At 35.9% G+C, this 23,720-nt stretch overlaps 1 protein-coding gene across 1 annotated transcript in view; it reads left to right on the top strand.

Moving 5' to 3' along the window:
- ITFG1 (integrin alpha FG-GAP repeat containing 1) overlaps positions 1–23,720 on the top strand; it is a 289,345-nt gene that overhangs the window by 30,850 nt on the left and 234,775 nt on the right. Inside the window, exon 6 of the mRNA XM_032854567.1 lies at positions 8,065–8,159. Within this exon, the coding sequence (XP_032710458.1) occupies positions 8,065–8,159 (95 nt within the window). The remainder of the gene's footprint in view (positions 1–8,064; positions 8,160–23,720) is intronic.

Raw genomic sequence — 23,720 nt, forward strand, 5'->3', positions numbered from 1 at the left:
TATCATGACCTGAGTCTAAGGCAGAGGCTTAACCCACTGAGCCTCCCAGGTGCCCCAAGAAATATGTAACTGGCTGTGATCAATTAATGTAAACACTACTGCACTTGGACCAGCCGCTACATAGAGTATTCTTGCCTGAAGATTTTTCCATTTAGCACTTTTAATATATCATGCCCCTCCCTCTGGCCTCCAGAGTTTCTGTTGAAAACCAGCTGATACCATTATGGGGTTTCTTTTGCTTATAACTATTTTCTCTTTCTGCTTTAAAAATTCTCCCTCTATCACTACTTTTTGGCATTTTCCTATTATGTATTTTGGTGTGGACATCTTTGGATTGGTTTTGTTGGGAGATCTCTGCACCTCCTGAGTCTGGATGTATTTCCTTCCTCACATTCGGGAAATTTACAGTTATTATTTATTCAAATAAAATTGCCCCCTTTTCTCTCTCTTCTTCTGGGATTGCTATATTGGGAGTGTTAGTACATTTGATGGTGTTGGCTGAGTTTCCTAAATCTATTCTCATTTTGTGTTATTTTTTCTCTGTCTCTCCTATTCAGCTTGATTCCTTTCCATTACTTGGTCCTCCAAGTTGCTGATCTATTCTTCTGCTTCATTTAGTCTACTATTGATTTCTTCTAATGTATATTTCATTTCAGTTACTGGTTCTTCATCTCTGATTGGTTCTTGTTTATATTTTGTCTCATTGTTAAAGTTCTCAAATCTTTTCTCAAACCCAGTGAGTATCTTTATGATCATTAGTTTAAATTCACTATCAGACATATTACTTATCTCTGTTTTGTTTTTATCTGTTGCTGTGATTTGCCTGTTTTTTCCTTCAGGACATATTCCTCTGTCTCCTTTTTGTCTAACTCTGTGGTCTGTTTCTCTGTGTTAACAGTGTTAGCTACATCTCCTGCTCTTGAAAGTTATGGCCTTATGAAGAAAAGATCATTTCGTGCCCTGCATTGCCATGTCCCCTGTTCACCAGAACCTGACACTTCAGGAGTATCTCCTATGTGTGTTGCCTGTACCCTCCTTTTCTGGCTGAGCTGGCTTTTGCCTTCAGTCCAGTCGTCTGCAATGGCTCTCTTTGCTAGTGCTGGGCAGTATTTGGTCCCTGTGTTGCTAATGGGACAGTCTGAGGCTGTCTTGGGCTTGAGTTGAGTCAGACCAGCCATTTGTCAAAGATGCAGTAGCACCAAACTGCAGAGTACCTTCCCTGTGTCGTCCCCTGAGAAGCTTCAATTGGTGAGTGGGATCTGCAATCAGACCAGCTGTCTGCCCCAGCCCATGGCTGGGTCCATAGTCTGACTAGCATGTGTGGTTATCTTTCCCTCTCTCTGTGGCAGGAGTTACTTTGGAGTTGTTCTGGGCTTTGTTGAGGCTGCTTGCATAAGGCAAGGCAAGGCTCTGTTTTGAATGTGCTCTACCCAACAGCATATTTGAAGGTATGGATCCTCATAGTTTGTCAGATCAGGCCTGCAGTTTTTGCAAGGTTTGCGAACAGGTATTTTGCAGGAGGGAAGCTGCAATCACCAGTACTAAAGCCAGCTGGTTTGGAGGGAGTGGATCCACAAGTATGTGGAGGTGAGTGCGCAGTGTTAGCAAGGTTTGCTCAGGTCCTCTGGTGGAAGGGTTCTGCCAGGGCAGGACTTGCAGTTAGCAAGTTAGGTTGGAGTGTTGGCACTGCCCTGGTTCTCACAGATGTACATGTATTTATGCTGGGAGGCAGGGGAGGGAAATACCACCTGCCAATCTCTTTGTTCCTAGAGAAATCTTCCATGGAAGCCTGTCCCTCTAGCACGCACTCTGAGATTAGTATAGACCAGTTACCCTCCAGTAAGACTGTAGCACTTTTCAAACTACTGCTTCTCTGCTGTATCTCCTCAAACTGTTTATTGTGCTGTCTCTTTAAGGGCAGTAACTCCATTTTCTCTCACTTTATGGCTCCCCCAGAGTGGAACCCAGTGATTTCAAAAGTTTTAAGTTTTAAGTCCTGCTAGTTGTAAGAACTCATGAAATTTGGCCCTTCAATTTTTTAAAGCTAGGGAGATTTGTCTTCCCTGTGAGGTCTACCTACTGTAAGAGTCTCTCTCCCTACAGAATCCCTCCCTCCTGTGAACAGTCCTGTGGGTCTGTTTAGCTCCCCACCTTTTGTCTCCCCACTTTGTCTCTGCCTTTCCTACCCTCTTAGATGTGGCCTCTTTATATTTAGTTTTGTAGTTCTACCAATCTTTGGGTCATTTGCTGGGTTATTTATACTGATGTGAGTGTTATCTAGTTGTATAAGTAAGATGAAGTGAACTTAGGGTCCTCCTACTCCCCCATCTTTTCCAGCAGTCTTGTTCATGGGCTTTTTGTGTGTGGATAATGGTGGGTAAAAATTCAGTATGGTATTTATAGTCCACTGGGTATACTTTAAGAACAATTATTTTACAATCTTAATAATTCTAAGAGATTTGAAAATTACATATTTGATAGCAGTTTAAACTGATGAAAATATTTAGATTACTTTTTTAGAAGTGATCTTAAATGTGTAAAGGGATACATAGTTTTTAAAAATTCCTTTAGGGCCTATCTGAGTGAAAATGTTTGAAGACCAGTGGACTTAAGAATTAGAGAGCTTAGAAAAGCATACTAGACCCATCTCCTCCTGGTAATTGCTTTTATCTGGATATCTAAAATAATGATAATTCATTATATACTGATCATTGAAAAGTGGGTGGATTATCAGTCATTTCAAAGAGCAGTTACCATAGGCAACCAAAAGCTACAGTTGACATTAATTACATTTAAATTCATCCTTTGATAAATGCTATTCTTTGAGATTAAGGGTAATGGTGCTCACAAATTAGAACACCTTGACATAATTATGTTTCCTGTGGGGCGGGGTGGTGGGTAGCTAATAATTGGAATTTTCTATAGAGGTCAAGAAATGTCAACAAATAGACTCAACATGGCTCAGAACTGCCCATTTTTTCATCTCTGCTCTTTCTTCCTTTGTAATGAGAACAGTTTGTGACCTTGGCCTTCAAATGGATTTGAGCATGTAAATGAGAAGGTTATAGTCTATATGAATACAGTTGCTTATAAAGATGGTTTCTGTTGCTTCTTATTGAAAAACTGTTGTGTACAAAGAACAACAGTAAAGGTAGAGGAAAATGAATTTTATTTTCAACTTTAAATTTTTAAAAAATAAAATTTTGATATACAACTGTATATATATTTAATTTTCAACTATCTTAAAATGCATCACAAAAAGAAATAATAGCTCTTCCCTTCTACCCCCTTCTACCACTATAAAATATAAGGATCAGTTAACTGCCTTTTAAGAGACATAACTGTAATTTAACAGAGTATGGGCAACAAGTATAAAACTTAAAGTACTGTGAAGACCTTGAATATTGATTGGAAGAGTTCTAGAAAGGAAGATTATAATTAATATTTTGTTAGGAGTTGCAAACTCAAATGTCTAAAGAGACCCAGAAGGAAACCAAAGTGAGTGAAGCAGTTTGGAAATGTGGGGACTTTGGCTGCCCATAGGCACTATAGCTCTGTCTGAAAAGGGCCAGTTGGTTACCAGAACTAGTATTTCAAGAGAAGCTGGAAAGAAGATTTTTATGTGAAATCTGATTTTTTATTTTTTTCCAACGAATGCAAAATATTTAAAACAATATATGAGCCAAATAAAACACATTGTTATGCTGAATTTGGCCCCTAGTCTGCCACTTTATCACTTTTGGTTTATTGCTCTTCTAAATTCTTTATTTGAAATGTACATTTTTGTCAAGTAGTTTCTAGGAGTTAGTTGAAGTTTTCTAGAATTCTAACTATAACTTATTTCAAAGCAAACTTATAAAAAGATTTTTAAGGAATGGAATCAGTAATTTCTCAGGTAGAAATTAAAGGCAACCACATGATTAACCTCATTGAGCTCAATTCTGTAGAAGCTTATAATTTTTAATTCACTTTTGGCCTATAATTACAAATTTCTTGGGAACATTAGGAAACTTCTGAAATTACTTTGGGTTAAACTTGTTATAGAATCTCTCTAGCCTGCCTCTGATTATTTTGTTAGTAATTAAAAATACTTTAATGCTCAGAATTTAAAGAACCTGTGAATAAATGGTCTATCTTAAAAAGAAGTGAACTGGCCTTACTAAATTAGACTTGATTGAAATTATTTTAGGCATTTCTAACCTTGTGAAGTATGAAAGAAAAACATGACATGAATGCTTGGCATTGAATTCCCTTACACTGAATGCTGAATACAGTGTCTCACTTTCATATTTTATGGTCATAACCTTATACTTTGGGATTTTCATTAAAATAATAAAACTGGGTTATGCAAACATTGCTTAGTTTTAGTTTTACTGTCTTGTGAGGCAACAGATGAAGCCTACAGTATGTTAAAAAGTGTGTATGAGGATATTGGGAAGAAGTTACTGTTTGTAGAACATGGATTCTTTGGGTAGGGAAAATTTCCTCCTGATGAATGCTTGTTCTTTTTCCCAGACTCCACCTGCCAAGAGAAAATTAGTCAATTGTTTCTCTCTGCTTTCCCAACACATTAAAACCAAGTTCAAATAAATCTTGTTTGCTATCCAGTCACTTAGATGATATATTGATAATTAAGTTTGACTTATTAATTAGCCTTAAATTTCTCTTTGGAGATGACATATCTGTGCTTCCATATGTCACTGGAACATCGTATTGTGAAAAAAAATAGCATGCTCTAACTAGAGGTAGAGAAGAATAAGAAATGCTACTTAATACTATGATGCAGTGTAGCAAGTATTTGCTAATTAGACCATGATTCATTTCAGCCACTATATGGGAGCCATATCCTGGTTAGACTATGTAGATAGAAATATCTATGAATCAGGATATCCAGGGGAGCATACATATTTTATTTATTTATTTATTTATTTATTTTGAGAGAGAGAGAGAGAGAGAGCGTGTCTGAACATGTGGGGAGACACATGGAAAAGGGGGAAAGAGAATCCCATGACCCTGAAATCGTGACCAGAGCCAAAATCAAGAGTCAGATGCTTAACCTATTGAGCCTCTGATGGGTCCCTCAGAGGAGCTTACATCTTAAAAAGTGCTATTAGTTGAGAAGAGTGTACTTGGATACCAGTAAGATAAGCAAAAGTAGGGCCTTGATAAATGACAATGACTTTGACAATGGAGTGTGTTCTACTGATGATGAATTGAGAAATTATTTTATTTAAATTTGCTCGCTCTTCTATAGTTCATAATAATCTACCAGTGTGACCTCCCTGGTTTTGATAATTGTACTATGGTTAAATTAGATGTTGACATTAAAGGAAACTGAATGAGGGATATATGAAAACTTTATATGATTGTTCTTTATAATTAAACAAAATTTACATAATGTATAATTAGCCATATGCAGCATACAGTTTAATGATATTTAGTGTATTCACAATGTTTTGTGACTATACCTACTTCCAGCAGCTTTTCATCATTTCTGTAGGGAACTCTGTACCCATTAAGCAATCACTTTCCCTTTCCCCCTACCCCCAGCCCTTGGCAACTGCTAAATCTGCTTTCTCTCTCTATGGATTTGCCTATCATTGGTATTTCATCTAAATGAAATCATACAGGATGTGACCTTTTATGTCTGGCTTTTTTCACATAGCATAATGTTTTAAGGTTCATCCATGTTGTACCATGTATCAGTACTTAGGGTATTTTCATTTTAGGCTATGAAATATTTTTATTGTATGAATGGCATCTTGTTTATCCATTCATCCATTGGTGGACATTTGGGTTATTTCCAGGTTTTGGTTATTGTGAATAGTGCTGTTAAGAGTATTCATGTACAAGTATTTGTTTGAATACTTGTTTTCAACTGTTTTGGGTACATACCTGAGTATAGAAATGCAGGGTCTTGTGGTAATTCTAGGTTTAACTTTTTGAAGAACTGCCAGACTTTTCCACAAGTAGTGCACCATTTTATATTCCCAGCAGTAGTGTACAAAATTTCCTGTTTATTCACTTCCTCCCCAACACTTATTCTTTTTTGGTTTTGATTATTGCCATCCTGTGGTTGTGAAGTAGTTTTTCATTATGGTCTTCTTTCATAATTCCTTAATGACTAACAATGTTGAGCGTCCTTTGATGTGTTTAGTAGCCATTTGTGTATGTTCTTAGATGTAGTCATTTGCCCACTTTTTAATTAGGTTTTTTTAATTGTTGAATTGTAAAGGCTTTATGTATAGATACTAGACCTTTGTCAGACATAAGATATTTGCAAGTACTTTTTCCCATTCTGTGAATCTCATTTCACTTCCTTGATAGTATCTTGTGATGTACAAAAGTTCTTAGTTTTAATGAATCTAATTCATCTATTTTTTCTCTTGTTGAATTCTTTTGGTATTATATCTAAAATTCCATTTCCAAATCCAAGGTCATGAAGATTTTCCCATAGGTTTTCATACAAGAGTTTTATAGTTTTAGACCCTTGATCCATTTTGAGTTAATTTTTGATATATGGTTTAAGATTCTAAATTTATTCTTTGGCTCAAAATGTTGGAATTAATATTCATAAGAGATAATCATCATTCTTTATTGTCTTAGAAAAAACATCTATGATAATATTAAATCATTTTTTCTTATACTTAAAAAAGAATCAAAGAATATAAGAGCTAAAACTATAAAGTTCTCAGGAGAAAGCATATGGGTAAATCTGTATGAACTTGGATTTTAAAATGGATTCTTAGCTATGACAGATAAGAACAGATGAGATAAGAACAATCAGCAAAAAAAAAAAAAAATAAATGAACAGGATTCATGAAAAAAACTTCTGTACATCATAGGATGCTCTCAAGAAAGTGAAAAGCCAATGTGCAGAATGTGAGAACTTCTACAACTAAAAATAAAACATTATATATAAAAATCTAAATTAAAAATAAGCCAAAGATTTGAGTGGACATTTCTCCAAAGATGTACAAGTGGCCAGTATACACTTAAAACATTTAACATCATTAGCCATCAGGAAAATACAAGTCAAAACCATGAGATACACATCATCTAGGATAACTATAATAAAACAAAGGGACAATAAATAAAAAGTGTTGACAAAGAAACAGAGATGTTGGAACCCTCTGGCATTGCTAGTTAAGAACATAATATGGTGAAGCCACTTTAGAATATAGTTTGACAGTTCCTCAGAAAGCTAAATATATAGTTACCATGTGTCCCAGCAATTCTTAGATATATACCCAAAAGAATTAATTGAAAACATATGTCCACATAAAAACTTGTACATAAATATTCATAGCACCATTATTTATAATAGCCAAGAGTGGAAACAAGCCAAATGTCCATCAAAAGATAAATGAATAGGGGCGCCTAGGTGGCTCAGTGGGTTAATTAAGCCTCTCCCTTCGGCTCAGGTCGTGATCTCAGGGTCCTGGGATTGAGCCCCACGTCGGGCTCTCTGCTCAACAAGGAGCCTGCTTCCCCGTCTCTCTCTCTGCCTCCCTCTCTCTGACTACTGTGATCTCTGTCTGTCAAATAAATAAATAAATAAAATCTTTTTTAAAAAGACAAATAAATCAACAAAAAGCATAACCATATAGTGAAATATTATTCAGCCGTTAAAAGGATCGAAGTACTGACACATGCTACAACATGCATGAACCTGAAATTATATTCTAAGTGAAAAAAACCTGACATAAAAGTCCATATATGATTCCATTTATATCTAATTTCCAGAGTAGGGAAATCATAGGGATACAGAGCAAATTAGTACTTGCCAAGGGCGAGAGGGAGGAGAGAATGGGAAGTAAATAATGGATACAGGGTTTGTTTTTGAGATAAAGAAATTTTTCTGTTGATAGTGGTGAAGTTTGCAAACTGTGACTGTACTAAAAAGCATGAAACTGTATACTCAAAGAGAATGAATTTTATGATATGAGAAATATCTCAACAAAAATCAATACATTTTAAAAATACCTTGCAAGCAGAGGTTTTTCTGTTTTAAAACAATGCTTATTTGATATTTGCCTTAAGAAAATTCTATTTTTTTTTTAGGAATTTATCATGGCATCCTGCATTGACCACTAAAAGTAAAATGCGAATTCCACATTCTCATGCATTTATTGATCTGACTGCAGATTTTACAGCAGGTAAGTTACACATAAATGTAAAATATTTCTTTTGAACTGCCAAAGAATTACAAGGTTTTATTTATTCTTTTCTTAGTAATCATATCCTACCGAATTGAATGGTAAAACCAAAATGTTAAAAGGTTATAAGGAAGTCAGTGATATTAGATACACTTTAAAAATACTGGACATAGAGGTGTCTGGGTGGCCTAGTTGGTTAAGGGTCTGCCTTAGACTCAGATCATGATCCCAGGGTCCTGGGATCGAGCCCACATTGGGCTCCCTGCTCAGTGGGAAGCCTGCTTCTCCCCCTGCCCTTCCCCCCTGTTCTCTCTCTCTCAAGTAAATAAAATCTTTAAAAAAAAAAAAAAAAGTACTGGCTATAATAAATAAACCTTTAGTTGCTTTTGTTGTTTGTTAACCACATCAAAATTTGGATTCTCCACTTAACAAATTCATGATAATTTAGATACTTGTTGCCTGATGTTTCTTTCCCTTTCCATTTAAAAATTAATTTACTAATAAATGCTATAGATTTAACTGTAAGAAAAGTATTTAGCTTATAATTTAAATTTTTCAGAGGCTTTTTACAACTTTTTACTATGAACAATTCTAAACATAGAAAAGTAGAATAATATAATACACTATTCTACTTTTAATTTTCACTTAGCTTCAATAATTATCAACATACGGCCCTTCTTATTTCATTGGTACAACCATCAAGCCCCTCCTGCTCCAGATAATTTGAAATCCCAAACATTGTATCATTTCATTTATGACTATTTTAATCTGTATCTCTAAATGATAAGGACTTTTATTTTTAACATCCAAAAGATCATTTTCATATCTAAAAAAAATTTAACAATAGTTTCTTAATATCATCAAATATTTATTCACTATTGAAAATGTCCCAGTTATCTCCTAAATGTTTTTATCAAATCAAAAGCTAAACAAGGTATGTACGTATATTAAAAAAAAAAAACAAACATTATCTGGCAGCACCTGGGTGGCTTAGTCAGTTAAGCTTTCACCTTCTCCTCAGGTCATGATCTCGGGGTCCCAGGATCAAACCCAATTCTCGAATCTGGCTCCCTGCTCAGCAGAGAGCCTGCTTCTCCCTCTCCCTCTGCCCTTTCCCCACCTCTTCTCCACCCTCACCCTGCTCTCATGCACATGCTTGCTCACTCTGTATCTCAAATAAGTAAAAATCTTTGAAAAAAATAAAAATCAAAAAACATTTTTGTGTTACAGAATGTCTCAAACTCTGGATTTTGCCATTTCTGTCCTCATGGTGTTAGCATGTGACTCTGTCCCCTGTATTTTTTTTAAACCAGTAGTTAAATTTGAAACCTTGATCAGAATGAGACCTCTTTTTTTTTGGTCAAGAATACTTCCTAGATATTGCTATTTGTTTCAGCTCATTAGGAGACATGTGATTTAAAGTCTGTCTCTTTGGTGTTGTTAAGATTGATCAGTACTTTCAGATTTCCTCAGCATGGACCATTCATTGTAGTGCTGTCCTAATGGTTTTAGGTGCTATTGATATTTAAGAGCATGTCCAGTATTTCAGTAGGAGTTCCAAAATTGTGGCACCTTAAATCTGTCATTCATCTCTATGTATTATTATCTGGAATTTTCTATCTAATAGAAAAGACAAATTCCATTATCATCTCTTTAGTTACCTGAAATATAGCTCAGACAGGCAGGTTAAGTGCTGGATTTTGGTTCCTCCTCCCTAATTTTTTTCCAATTATTTTTAATGTGGTCAAATACTTCTAAAATTTACCATCTTAAATCTTGCCATTTGCGACGACGTGGATGGAGCAGTGGGTATTATGCTAAGCGAAATAAGTCAATCAGGGAAAGACAAATATCATATGATCTCACTGATATGAGGAATTTGATAAACAAGACAGAGGAACAGGGGAAGGTAGGGAAAAATGAAATGAGAGGAAAACAGAGAGGGAGACAAACCATAAAAGACTCTTAATCTCGGGGCACCTGGGTGGCTCAGTGGGTTAAGCCTCTGCCTTCGGCTCGGGTCATGATCTCAGGGTCCAGGGATCGAGCCCCGCATCGGGCTCTCTGCTCAGCGGGGAGCCTGCTTCCCCCTCTCTCTCTGCCTGCCTCTCTGCCTACTTGTGATCTCTCTCTGTGTCGAATAAATAAATAAAATCCTTAAAAAAAAAAAAGACTCTTAATCTCAGGAAAATACTGAGGGTTGCTGGAGAGGTGTCGGGTGGGAGGGATCGGGTGACTGGGTTGTGGACATTGGGGAGAATATGTGCTATGATGAGTGCTGTGAATTATGTAAGACTGATGAGTCACAGACTTGTACCCCTGAAACAAATAATACATTATATGTTAATAAAAAAAGAAGTGAAGAATAAATATAAAATACACGTATATATGTATATCAAATAAGTTACCAAGTTATTATATTCAGACTTTGAACTTAGACTCATTAACTATAAAATAATATATTTTTATTTTCAAATGAAGAAAGCCATAGTAAATGAAAAAAAAAACTTGCCATCTTAACCATTTTTAAGTGTATAATTTGGTAGTTTTAAATACACTCATAATGTTGACCAACCATGTAACTCATTTCATTTTATAAAACTAACACTGTACACCAATTACTAACTCCTCATTCCCTTTCCTCACCCTCTAGCAACCCCTATTCTATGTTCTGGCTCTAATTTTGACTACTCTGAGTACTTCAAATAAGTGAAATCATGACAGTATTTGTTATTTTGTGACTGACTTATTCACTTAGCATAATATCCTCAGGGTTCATCCATGTTATAATATATGTCACAGTTTCCTTCCTCTGTATCCCACATTTTGTTTATCCATTCATCTATTCAAGGACACTTAGGTTACTTCCACGTTTTAGCTGTTGTGAGTGATACTGCTGTAGACATGGATGCACAAACGTCTCTTAGAAATCCTGCTTTCAGTTTTTTTGGAAATGGAATTTCAGGCCGATATGGTAATTCTTTTTTTTTTTTTTTTTATGTTGAGGAACTGCCATTATAGCAGCTACACCATTTTGCGTTCCCACCAGCAGTGCATAAGTGTTCTCCACGTACTTGCCATTTGTTATATTCTGTTTGTTTGGGTTTTTTTTTTTATAGTAACCCTCCTAATGGGTATAAGGTGGTATCTCTTATAGTTTTGGTTTGCATTTCCCTAATGATAAATAATGTTGAACATCTTGGAACGCCTGGATGGCTCAGGCAGTTAAGGGTCTGACTCTTGGTTTTGCCTCAGGTTATGGTCTTAGGGTCTGGGGAATTGAACCCTGTGTTGGGCTTCACACTCTGTGGGGAGTCTGCTCAAGGATTCTCTTTCTCTCTCCCTTACCCTTTCTCTCAAATAAATCTTAAAAAAAAAAAAAAAGTTGAACATCTTTTTGTATGTTTATTGGCTATGTGCATATCTCCTTGGTAAGAATGTTTATTCAAGTCCTTTGCCCATTTTTTAATTGGATTTTTTTTTTTTTTTGGTGGTGTTGAGTTTGGGTTATTCTCTATTCATAATATTCCTCATCGTGATAAGATTTGCAAATATTCTCTCTCATTTTGAGGATGCTTTTTTACTCTGTTGATAGTGTTTCTGGATGCAGCAGTTTTTAAAAAAATTTTTTTTAAAGATTTTATTTATTTATTTGACAGAGCGAGAGAGCACAAGCAGGCAGAGCAGTAGAGGGAGAGGGAGAAGCAGGCTCCCCACCAAGCAGGGAGCCCGATGTGGGGCTCGATCCCAGGACCCTGGGATCATGACCTGAGCTGAAAGCAGTCGCTTAACCAACTAAGCCACCCAGGCACCCCAGTTTTTAAAAATTTTTAAGCCCATTTTTTTCTCTTGTTTCTTTGTTGCCTGTGCCTTTGGTGCATACCCAAGAAATTATTGCCAAGTCCAGTGTCATGAAGCTTTTGCCCTACATTTTCTCAGAAGAGTTTTATACTTACATACTTTTGTCCCTTTAGGGCTTTGATGTGTTTTGTGTTAACTTTTGTATACTGTGTTAGGTAAGAGTCTAGCCTCATTCTTTTGCATGGATACCTGGTTTTTTCCACCACCATTCATTGAAAAAACTTGTCATTTCCCCACGAAATGGTCTTGGCACCCTTGTCAAAAGTCATTTGACAATATATAGGAGGATTTATTTCTGGGCTCTGTATCCTATACATTTGTCTTTAAGCCAATACCACACTGTTTTGATTATCATAACTGTTCAGTAAATTTTGAAATCAAACTGAATTTTTCAACTTCGTTCTTTTTCAAAATTGTTTTGGCTATTTGGGGTCCTTTGAGATTCCTTATAAATTTCAGGATGGATTTTTCCGTTCCTGCAAAAAAATGCCCTTAGGATTTTGTTAAGGATTGTTCTGAATCTGTGGATCACTTTGGGTAATATTGACATCTTAATAATATTGTCTTCCAGTCAATGAACATGGAATATGTTTCCACTGCTTTATGTCTTTTAATGATTTCTTTTGGCAATGTTTTTTACTTTTCACTTTACATGTCTTTCACCCCCTTGGTTAATTCCATTCTATTGTTAATGAAGTTATTTCTTAATTTCCTTTTTAGATTTTTCATTGTCAATGTGAAGAAATGCAATCAATTTCTGTGTGTTAATTTTGCGTCCTGCTATTTTGCTAAATTCATGTATTCTGACACCTTTTTGTGGAATTTTTAGGGTTTTCTACAAATAAACTCATATTGTCTGTATGCAGAGATCATTTTGTTTCCTCCTTTCTAATTGTTTACCTTATATTTCTTTCTGTTCTTCATCCCATTTTTACCAGTAAAGAAAATCTCTTCGAGTAATCTTTCTAGAGTTAACTTAAAATACGTGGGGAAATATTAAAAATTGTCATTATTAATATTGTGTTTTTCAAAACATTATTTCTGCTGCTAAAATCATTTCAGCAAAGTTATTGAATACCTGCTCCATGCAAAGCCCTCACTCTTTGTTATGTGAAATACAAGGATGAGAAGAAATGCTTGCAGTCCTCAAAGAGCATTTAGTTTTCTGGGAGAGTCTACCAGTCTAGCCATGTTATGTGGCAGAATAAATAATTACATATTACTTTATATATATAAATGTGTAAGTATATAAATATATATAAAGTAATTATATATTAATTATAAACTGCTGTATAATAACAAGAGAGACAGTAGGAAGAGAGAGACAGCCCCACTATTCTTGGACTAGAGTCCTACACAGTTGAGCTAAGAATTTGGCCACCGAAAAAATGCGTTATATGCTTCTCATTATCCATCATATGCTCTATATTCATTCTTTAGAAAATATAAAACTTTTCTAAACAATTAGTTCTAGAAGAAATTCTTGTTGTAAGTGGGACTTCCTATGGGAGACAAGATATAATGTAGTAATTGAGTTACCCATGACAAATATTTTTTAAACGTTTTTATTAGACTTTTTTATAATTACCTAAACTGTGGATTTTAATGACTTTTATCCATTGTATGGTTGTAACATAGCTTATTTAATCCTTTTTTTGGACAGTAGTTTCTTGTTTTTATTTCATTTTTTATTCTAAATAGAGCTCTGGTGACTTATTTTGTGTACATCTCTGAAAAGTTCCTTAAGGAGAGGTCCTGGAAGTAAAATAACCTGGTTAAACAAGTGTGAAGATTTTTAAGGTAAAACATAGCCACATTGCCCTTCAGAAACCTAAGAGAGTGCTTCTTTCTCCCACCTTTCCCAAAACTTGCATATTACTTTTTAAGTTTATTACTCTTTTGATAAGTGAAAAAAATTTCATTATACCTTTAACATCCATTTCTCAAATTAGTATGAAATCGAAATTTTTTCGTATGTGAGTTTCATATGTGTATTGCCTTATGTATTGCTGACAGTTGCCTGTTATTTAAGGCTGTCTTGAAAAGTGAAAACTAAAAATGACATGAAACTAAATGAAAATTAAAACTAAACATGAAGGGGCAGCTGGGTGGCTCAATCACTTAGGTGTCTGCCATCAGCTCAGGTCATGATCTTGGAGCCCTGAAAAAGAGCCCCGCATCAGGCTCCCTGCTTAAGGGAGAGTCAGCGTCTCCCTCTGCCTCTGGCCCTTTCCCTGCTCATGCTCTCTCTGTATCTCTCTCAAATAAATAAATAAAATCTTAAAAAAAAAACAAAACTGAAATTAAACATGAAATCTTGGGCATCTGGGTGGCCCAGTCAGTTAAGCATCTGACTTTTGATTCCTGCTCAGGTCATGATCTCAGGGTCATGAGATCAAACCCCACATCAGGCTCTACACTTGGCATGGATCCTACTTAAGACTGTCTCTCTCCCTTTCCCCAACCCCCACTCATACTCTCTCTCTCTAAAAGAAAAAAAAAAAAAAACTAAACATGAAAACTAAAAACATAACATTAAAACCTAATTTAGTGAAAGCAGTTCTGTAGTGAAGCAAGTCAGTAGAACCCACAATCTGGCCCAGAGCAAGGACAGGTCCTTGGAATGTTAAGAGAGGTGAAATTGTCCACATGTCCCAAGTCATTCACCTGTAAACATCTTCTTTCTCAACTGACTTTTTTTTTTTTTTAAAGATTTATTTATTTATTTGACAGAGAGCGATCACAAGTAGGCAGAGAGGCAAGCAGAGAGAAAGAGGAGGAAGCAGGCTCCCTGCTAAGCAAAGAGCCCGATGCGGGACTCGATCCCTGGACTCTGGGATCATGACCTGAGCCGAAGGCAGAGGCTTTAACCCACTGAGCCACCCAGGTGCCCCTCTCAACTGACTTTTGATACAGGTTCTATTTTATAGCAAGAACCTGGATTTTGGTATTTCTTTTCATTTTTGAAGGCAGGTATCTTTTCCTCAGTCACCTAAATGGGGACAAGATGGGTTTTCTTCTGTAGGAATAAAAGAATGTAATAGAGTCTACTCCAAGTGATGTGTAGTCATTTCTGCTATATATGGAGGGGTGGACTAAGATTATAAGATTATTTTCTTCAGGAGGATTATTGAAGAAAATGAGATGATCAGAATAATGTATTAAGAAATACAGAATATTTGGGGGTAGTAAAGAACTGAAAATCTTGAAGACTATTTAGAAAATGGTAGCATACATGAGTCAGTTTCCACTGATTGTAGAAGTCCTTTGATTGATAGAATAACACAGTTTTAAGGCAAAGTAGAGAATTTAGGAAGATTTGATAATGAGAGAATTTGAGTTTAGACAAAAGGTGTTTGAGACTGTGGTGGGTGGCGGGACATACATGCAAGCAATCATTGTCAATTTTACCCTAGAACTTGAGAATACAGTTCAAGGTCAGAACCTTAATTTGGGTCTTTTGCATTGTTGAGACTATGGAAATGGCTGAGCTCTAAAAAAGTGAGCTTTGATTGGTAAGAACAGAGGGCTATGAATCCAGTATTCTTTTTGTTTGATCAGTTATTTATGTGTTTGTTTATATATTTTTAAAATTATTTAAAAGTAACGTGATTATGGTAAGAAACTCAAACAGTTCAAAGAAAAGCAACCACTATTTTCAGTTTCCTCTGCCCTTCCTGAAATGTTCTGCATAGGTACACACTTTCCCTTTTTACCCAAATGGAAGTACATTTTGTGTATAATTGTGAATCTATCTTAATTGAGGTATCTTAACATACAAGCAACATGTAGATCTACCTGGATTTTTTTAAATGACTTATGGGGTCTTCCATTATCTAGAGATACTATAATTTGACTAAATATGTCCATCTCTTGATGGACATTTGTATGCTTCTCCTTTTTTTTTGCAACAGTACTCCACTAAACATTTTTGTTCATACATCTCTGTATTTGCATGCAAACATGGGAATATCACATATTCCCAGCACTTTAATTAAGGTTGTACATGTGCTTTTCTTTCCCTTAACTGTCTTTTATCAGAGAATATTTTAAATATGTGGAAGAGAATAAAGGATAAGCTAGAATGAACATAGAAAACTTTTATTATTAATTCTCATAAATATTGCAGTTTCCCTTCAGAGGCTGTACTGCAATCCCATGAAAAGTATATGAAAGTGCTCATTCTAGCCAACATTGGGTATTTTCTATCTTTTATTTTCTGAACCGTATATGTATTAATTATGGATTATTTCAGGCATACAGAAAAAGTGGACATGACATTTGTTGTTTTAAATGTTCCCATTTTTTGCTAGTCTAACAGATATAAAATCATACCTTGTTTTGATTTGTATTTTTTGAAATGTTATTAATGTTAAACAGCTTTTCATATAGTTATTAGCCATTTGTGATTCTTTCTCTTGGAATTGTCTGTTTATATACTTTGTCCCTTTTTTAATTGGAGTTTTTTATTTTAAAATTTATAAAAGTCCTTTTTTCTGGTAGCTTTTTTAGTTATTTAAATTCAGTTTAGTTAATATATACTGTATTATTATTTGCTGAGGTAGAATTTAGTGGTTCATCAGTTGCATATAACACCCAGTGCTCATTTCATCAAATGCCCTCCTTAATGCCCACCACCCAGTTACCTCAGTCCCCTCCAGCAACCCTCAGTTTTCCAGAGTTCAGCATCTCTTATGGTTTGCCTCCCTCTCTATTTTCATCTTATTTTATTTTTCCTTCCCTTTCCCTGTATTCATCTGTTTTATTTCTTAAGTTCCACATATGAATGAAATCATATGGTATTTGTGTTTCTCTGACTGACTTATTTCACTTAGCATAATACCCTGTAGTTCATCCACATAAAAGATCTTTTACCTTAAGGAAACTATTTTTACTTTGTGATACATGCTATACATATCTCCAACTTGTGTTTGTATAACTTTTTACTTTGTACTTAGCATTTTTTGGACATATAGAATTGTTAAATGTTTACTAATCACATTTTTCTTTCATGGTTTTTAAGTTTTCTGTCATGCTTTGAAAATGCCATTTGTCTGTAAGATTTTTTAAAACAAGTTTTTAAAATATTTTTGGTGCTTTTTAATCTTTCAGTTGCATTTTCTTGTTGATATTTTTATTATGTCTTTAGTTTTAGTTGATAGTTTTGTTATATCTTTATTAATGGCCCCTGAGGATTCCTTCTTCAGCAGCACAGGCTTCCTTCAATTTCTTGCCAGTAATTCCAGTACTTAACTGTTTATCTGTGTCCTCCCTTATAGATCATGTGGGTCATCTTTTCCTTCCTATAGGTTTGCAAATAAAGAAACAGTCCCAATCATTGGTCATTTAAACAGAGAATTTATTATATTTGAATAAAAGATGACTCACTTTAAAAAGAGTATCATAAATAGTGCCACTGAAATTGTAACAGATTACAACATAGGTATACATGGGAAACAGCCTATTTTCTAAAATCAAGGCTCTAAAATCTGTTGCCTTGGACACATATGGGAGAAAGGAAATTTAAACTTCTCAATTAAAATTATCTTGGGCTCTTTAGTGTTTTAATTTTTCAGTTAAATTGCAGTTTTTCTAGGTCTTACCCTATTTTTCCTCCTAGCATGAGTGGCAACTGGGTAAGCCTAAGGATAGGTTCATAAGTCCTCAAAGAATTGGAAGGAGAGATCTTTATGTCTGCTCTGAAGTCCTTATACCACCACACTGATGACCCTTATACACTAGGTACCCTGCTGGCATTTGCTGCTGAAGTAGGCAGCGGGGGAACTCCTTTTCTGACTCAGTCAGAGTCTCATAGTCTGCCCACCTAACTTAATTCTGCCTTGAATCTCACTGTTTGAATGGATTCCTCTGAAGCTCCACCCCTTCCATTCAGCCCTCTGACTTGGATTGTCCCTCAAGTGTCCTGTGTCTTGGGATTCACTTGACTTATACCATACTAGCCCAAGCAAGGACCAGTGACCCTCAACTTGGCTAACTTTTATGATCTTAAGTCTCTTCTCTACAAATGAAAGTCAAGGGGGGGTTGAGAATTCTAGGTGAGGCTTCTACACTGCCTTTTATGTCATTAAGAATAACCCTTGTATATAGCTGTCATTTCACAAGCTGGGCTCCTCCTTGAGTTCTAGTAGGAAGTAGTGTGCAGGTCTGTATTCATCTTTCCCTTCAGCTTCATCACTTTCTCTGTTCTTAGTGTTTTCCTTCTCCAGGTTGAACCTTGACTGAGGCCAAGAAAGGTGGTCAAGGAAACTGGCCTTGAATCTCCTCTTTTTCCAATCTCTGACTCCTCCTCTTTGCCCCCAGCCTTCTTATTACCTCCCTAGTAGCTCACATTCAGGCTTGAGTTCTTTCTACCTATGATTTAAGTAAAATTTGTTCAGATCCCCAGATTTGGCTTTTAATGTGTAAATAGAATTATGGGGATTTAGGACTCTTTTTCATTCTCAACAGAGCCTGACTTTCAGTACTTTTTTCTGGCTGGAGACTCAAAAACTGCTATTCTGGAGGTCAAAAGCTGAATAGTTGACTCTTTTTTGTGGTTCTGCTGTGGTAACCTGAATCTACCCCTGACCAGTAGTTTTCAAAGTGTGGTCTGGGTATCCCTGAGGATGCCAAAGACCCTTTTTTCTTGGGGGGGGCGGAGGGTGCTGCCCAGGAGGGCCAAGTAATTTTTATAAAAACCGTAAGACATTATTTGCCTTTTTACCCTTATTCTCTTACATTCTTTTCACTGTTGTTCTCTTTGCTCTCATTCTCTCATCATGACACAGCGGAGTTTCCCAGAAACTTTAAAACATGTAGTGTGTTCATTACTTTGACATCTTGTGTGTGTGTGCTTATGTATTCTTATGTTTTTAAAATGTCTGTTTTAATGGTGTATGACCAAATGCCCAAGTTCAATAAATGCTTGTTGAATAAATCTCCAACGTAAATTTGGCAGAGTCTGCCCTGGACTCTTGACCATATAAAATATGCTCTTCACATAACTTTAGTAACTTCAGTAATCATTTTTAAATGCTAATTATTTTAATTAAGACATTTCTATTCTAAAAAAGTGTCTACTTTAATTTTTAATTTGGTAGATTATATCTATATTATATCTATTATATGATAGACGCAACTCACGTACAAAAGCTCACTGGGGTCCTCAGTAAGAGCAGAAAGAGATCCTGAGACCAAAAAAACTGCTGTCCTAGGCAAATGGGTGTCTCTGACTGACTGGGGTCCTTATACAAAGTAATGAAAAAGAGTCATGTAATAATCTTGATACATACTTATATTTTTCAATCAAAGATAAGATCTTGGCTGTGTAAAGTCAAATTAGATATAATTTGGTCATTTAAACAGAGAATTTATTATTCTCTTTAAGCAACCCCCCCCCACCACCACCACTTTATTCCTGCCAAAGAATTGCCATGGTTCTGGCATTTAGCCCTGAAAGGCAACCAAATGAAAGGACTAGGAGGCTGGTCTGGTGAGTTGATATAAAATATATAACCTTTGGTCCCAGGGACTCTACCATTTTCTTTATTAGGTCATTTGTCTGTTTATTATAAAACTGGAAATATATCCCTTTACATGGGCATTAGCCATGTATTTACTTTTAGAACTTGAAAGTTCACCCTTAGAATGCCTTCCTTGTCATTTCCCTGAGCAAGGTGGATGGGGCCTGCTAGGCATTTAAAGAGGCAAATGTTGTGTCATTGGGAAGACAAGGGAAACATGACCTGAAAATTTCTTTTTTTTCCCCCTATTTTATTGAGATCTATTGACGTATAGCACCATATCAGTTTAGGGTGTAGACTATAATAATTTGACTAACATTTATTGTGAAATGATTACCACAATAAGTTTAGTTAATAGCTATCATCTAATATAGATATAAGAAACAAGCAAATAAAAAAAGCACACGTGCAAAATACTTTTTTCCTTGTGTTGAGCTCTTAGCTCTCATAGATTTCCTATGTATCATTCAGCAGTGTTAGCTATAGTCATCATGTTGTACAATACATCCTAGTATTTATTTATAACTGGAAGTTTGTACCTTTTGACAATCTTACTCTAATCTACCCCCACAACAGTCCTCTCTGATAACCACAAATCTGACCTCTGAGTTTGGTTTACTTTCTTGTTGTTGTTGTTTTAAATCCTGCATATAAATGAGATTTATCTTACTCTTTCTGACCTGTTTCACATGGCATTATCCCCTAAAGGTCCATCCATATTGTTGCAAATAGCAGGATTTTTTCATTTTTTATGGCTAAATAATATTCCATATGTGTGTGTTTGTGTATGTATATACACCCCACCTTCTTTATCATTTCATCTATCAACGGACACTTTCATCCAATGATGGATGTTTTCCATTTATTGCTATTGTAAATAATGCAGCAGTGAGCATGGAGGTACAGCTATCTCTTCAGCACAGTGTTTTCATTTCCTTCAGATGTATTCCCAGAAGTGGACTGGGTGGATCATATAGTAGCACTAGTTTTAATTTTTTGAAGACTTTCCATATACCATTTTCCATAGTGGTTGTACCAATTTACAGTACCACCAACAGTATACAAGGATTCTTTTTTTTTTTTTAAGAGTTTATTTATTTATTTGACAGACAGAGATCACAAGTAGGCAGAGAGGCAGGCAGAGAGTGAGATGGAAGCAGGCCCCCTGCTGAGCAGAGAGCCCGATGCGGGGCTCGATCCCAGGACCCTGAGATCATGACCTGAGCCGAAGGCAGAGGCTTTAACCAACTGAGCCACCCATGCACCCCATATACAAGGATTCTAATAGGCATGAGGTAATAACCCATGGTGTTGATTTGCATTTCAACATGACCTGAAAATTTCTTTGCTATCACAAATACTTTTTCCCTCATTCATCAGTTTCAGTAATCACTGATTTTCTTCTCTGTGAGGCATTATGCTAGAAACCAAGGGTTTAAAGGTAAAAAACAAGATCACTAGACTCAAATGCTATAATAGCATGAACCTCAAGGATATTATTATAGCAAGATATCCCTTTATTCATGTTGGATTTGGAAGTTTAAATTTGATTTTTAAATACACTGATTTACATCTTAAATGTTTTAAAATGCAGCAGAATTTCAGACCCAGGTGCATGCCATTGCTGAAGAGCATTTGTTTGTTGTGCATCTGGTGGAACTACACAGGATTCTTTGTGTCTTTCTTTCTTTGCACAACCTTGGTGATCTCATGGTTTTAAGCATCATCTACATGCTAATGACTCCCAAGTTTATAAGTCACATATCCAGCTGCCTGCCAGCCATCTCCACATCTATATATCTGTTTGGTAACACATTTCAGACAGTGTTTCCCAAACTGTATCCCTGATCTTTCCCTTCAGCCCTCCTCAGCCCCAAATCTTCCATCTTACCGGTAGCCCCATCTTTCCAGTTATTCTGTTAAAATGTTAGGAGTCATCCTCGTCACCTCTTTCTGTCACATCCCACAACAGATCCTTAGGAAATACTTTTCATTCTGCTTTCAGAATATATCCACAACCTGACCGCTTCTCATCACCTTCACTGTAGCAATCCTGGTTCAAGACAACATCATTTCTCATCTGAATTACTCCAGTTACTCTTCCCCTGCTTCTGCTTCTGGCTTTGTCCCCCTATAGTCTCTTTTTAACACATGGGTTGTTGTGATCCTTTAAAAATATAGCTCAGGTCATGTCACTCTTCTCAAAGTCTCCCAGTTGCTTCTTCATTAGATTTAGAGATCCAGCCAATGTCTGTAAATTGGCCAGCTGGGCCCACATAATTTTACCCAAGGTCGTTTTCTTTTCCCTTTGATGCCTTACACCAGACACACTAACTTCCGTGATTTCCTTAAACACTACAAAGAGCTTGGGTTAAGTGGCTATTTTCTCTGCCTGGAATATTATTCTCCCAGATACCTATATCACCTCTTTTGGGTTATTTCTTCTAATGTACTTCATTTCCTTCACATCTTCATTCAGATGTCATCTTATTTGTCATAGAGTCCTCCTGTATTCAGAACTGCAACTCACAAGCACCCCCCACCTTTGCCTTTGTTCTCTAGTTTTCCTCTAAATCCTTTTCCCTTGCTAAAATATTATATACTTATTTTTTATTATGTCTTCTCATACTACAACATAAACTCCATGAGGGTGGGGACTGTTGTTTATTATTATTGTTCTATTCACTTTCATTTCTCCGGTACCTAGAACAGTGCCTAGCACCAAATAGGGACTTATGGACATCTGTTGAATAAATAATCACAAGTTCAGCAGCAAAACAGAATCTGAAGACAGCTAGCATATTTTTAAGTGCTCAAACTGTCCCTAATTGGTAGGGCTCTTTCAGCTAAAGATTTAACAGCTAACCAAGGAAGCTCTTGATGAAAATAGTATTTGTTTGCAGAAGTTCAAACATGTATTATTAAATGGGTTCTCTTTTAAAACTCCACAAGGGTTTTCTCAGAACTATATGCAAAGCTTAGGAGTTTTGGCTGTGAAGATTTTATCTAAGCAGATGTAGAAAATAATGGAGATATTTTTCAAGAATTCTGTCCATTTTTTAAAAAATACAAATTAAACCATTTCAACCCTTAAGATATCATAAGGTTATCTTATAAGTCCCTTTTAAATGCATTCAGTTTGAACTGATTCAAATTCGATTCTAAATAATAGTTGATCTTTATCAGCAAAGATGAAGAGACCTGTTTACTAAAAACTGCAGTTGTTTCTGATGTTATCACTATGGTCTCTTATAAGGATAGGGCACCAGGGAGACAAAGTAATAGGAAATTTTTTTTTTTGTAAGCATCCTGTAACTTCTCTGTTACTTACACAGTTCATTCTTAAACACTTCTGAGAGAGACTTTACAGAGATATTAGTCTGTTGTAGCACTATTACACTTGTTTATTTTATAATATTAGTACCTATTATTGGTCGGTGGGCTTAATCTAGGGATGTCTATCCCTTCCTCAGTCCTTCCCCCCCCAAAAAGTCTATTAAGGTATTGAATCCACCATAATGTTTTTTAGCTTTTATCTGAAATAGAGTCAGGAATTAATAATAAGAAGAATCACTACCATTTATTGAGCACTTATGTGAGCCTGGCCCATATTGTAAGCAGTTTAAGTACTCTATTTATTTAGTAAGTAGTCACTTATTTGATCCTCACAACAACCTGATGGAGCAAATTCTATTATTAAATTCATTACTTGGGGGGCCTGGGTGGCTCAGTGGGTTAAGCCTCTGCCTTAGGCTCAGGTCATGACCTTAGGGTCCTGGGATCGAGCCCCGCGTCGGGCTCTTTGCTCATTGGGGAGCCTGCTTCCCCTTCTCTCTCTGCCTGCCTCTCTGCCTACTTGTGATCTCTCTCTGTCAAATAAATAAATAAATAAAATCTTTTAAAATAAATAAATAAATTCATCACTATATTATGAAACCAACACAGAGAGGTAACTTCCCTGGGAGTCACACCATGGAACCTGAGAAAGAGACTCTCTGCCTGTAAACTTTCAGTTTATTATATACATTTATATAACTGTGTAGGGCTGTGTTCTTAACATTATTGTGGTCCTAAATCTCTTTGAGAATCTAGGGAAAGTTACAGAACCTCTCTGAAGAAAAATACCCATAAAAATAAAATGTTTTGTTCACAAACACCCTGAAACTTATCTATAAAC

The sequence above is a fragment of the Lontra canadensis genome, unplaced genomic scaffold (assembly GCF_010015895.1).
Source record: "Lontra canadensis isolate GAN:19392208 unplaced genomic scaffold, GSC_riverotter_1.0 scaffold8, whole genome shotgun sequence".
NCBI classification, from domain to species: domain Eukaryota; kingdom Metazoa; phylum Chordata; class Mammalia; order Carnivora; family Mustelidae; genus Lontra; species Lontra canadensis.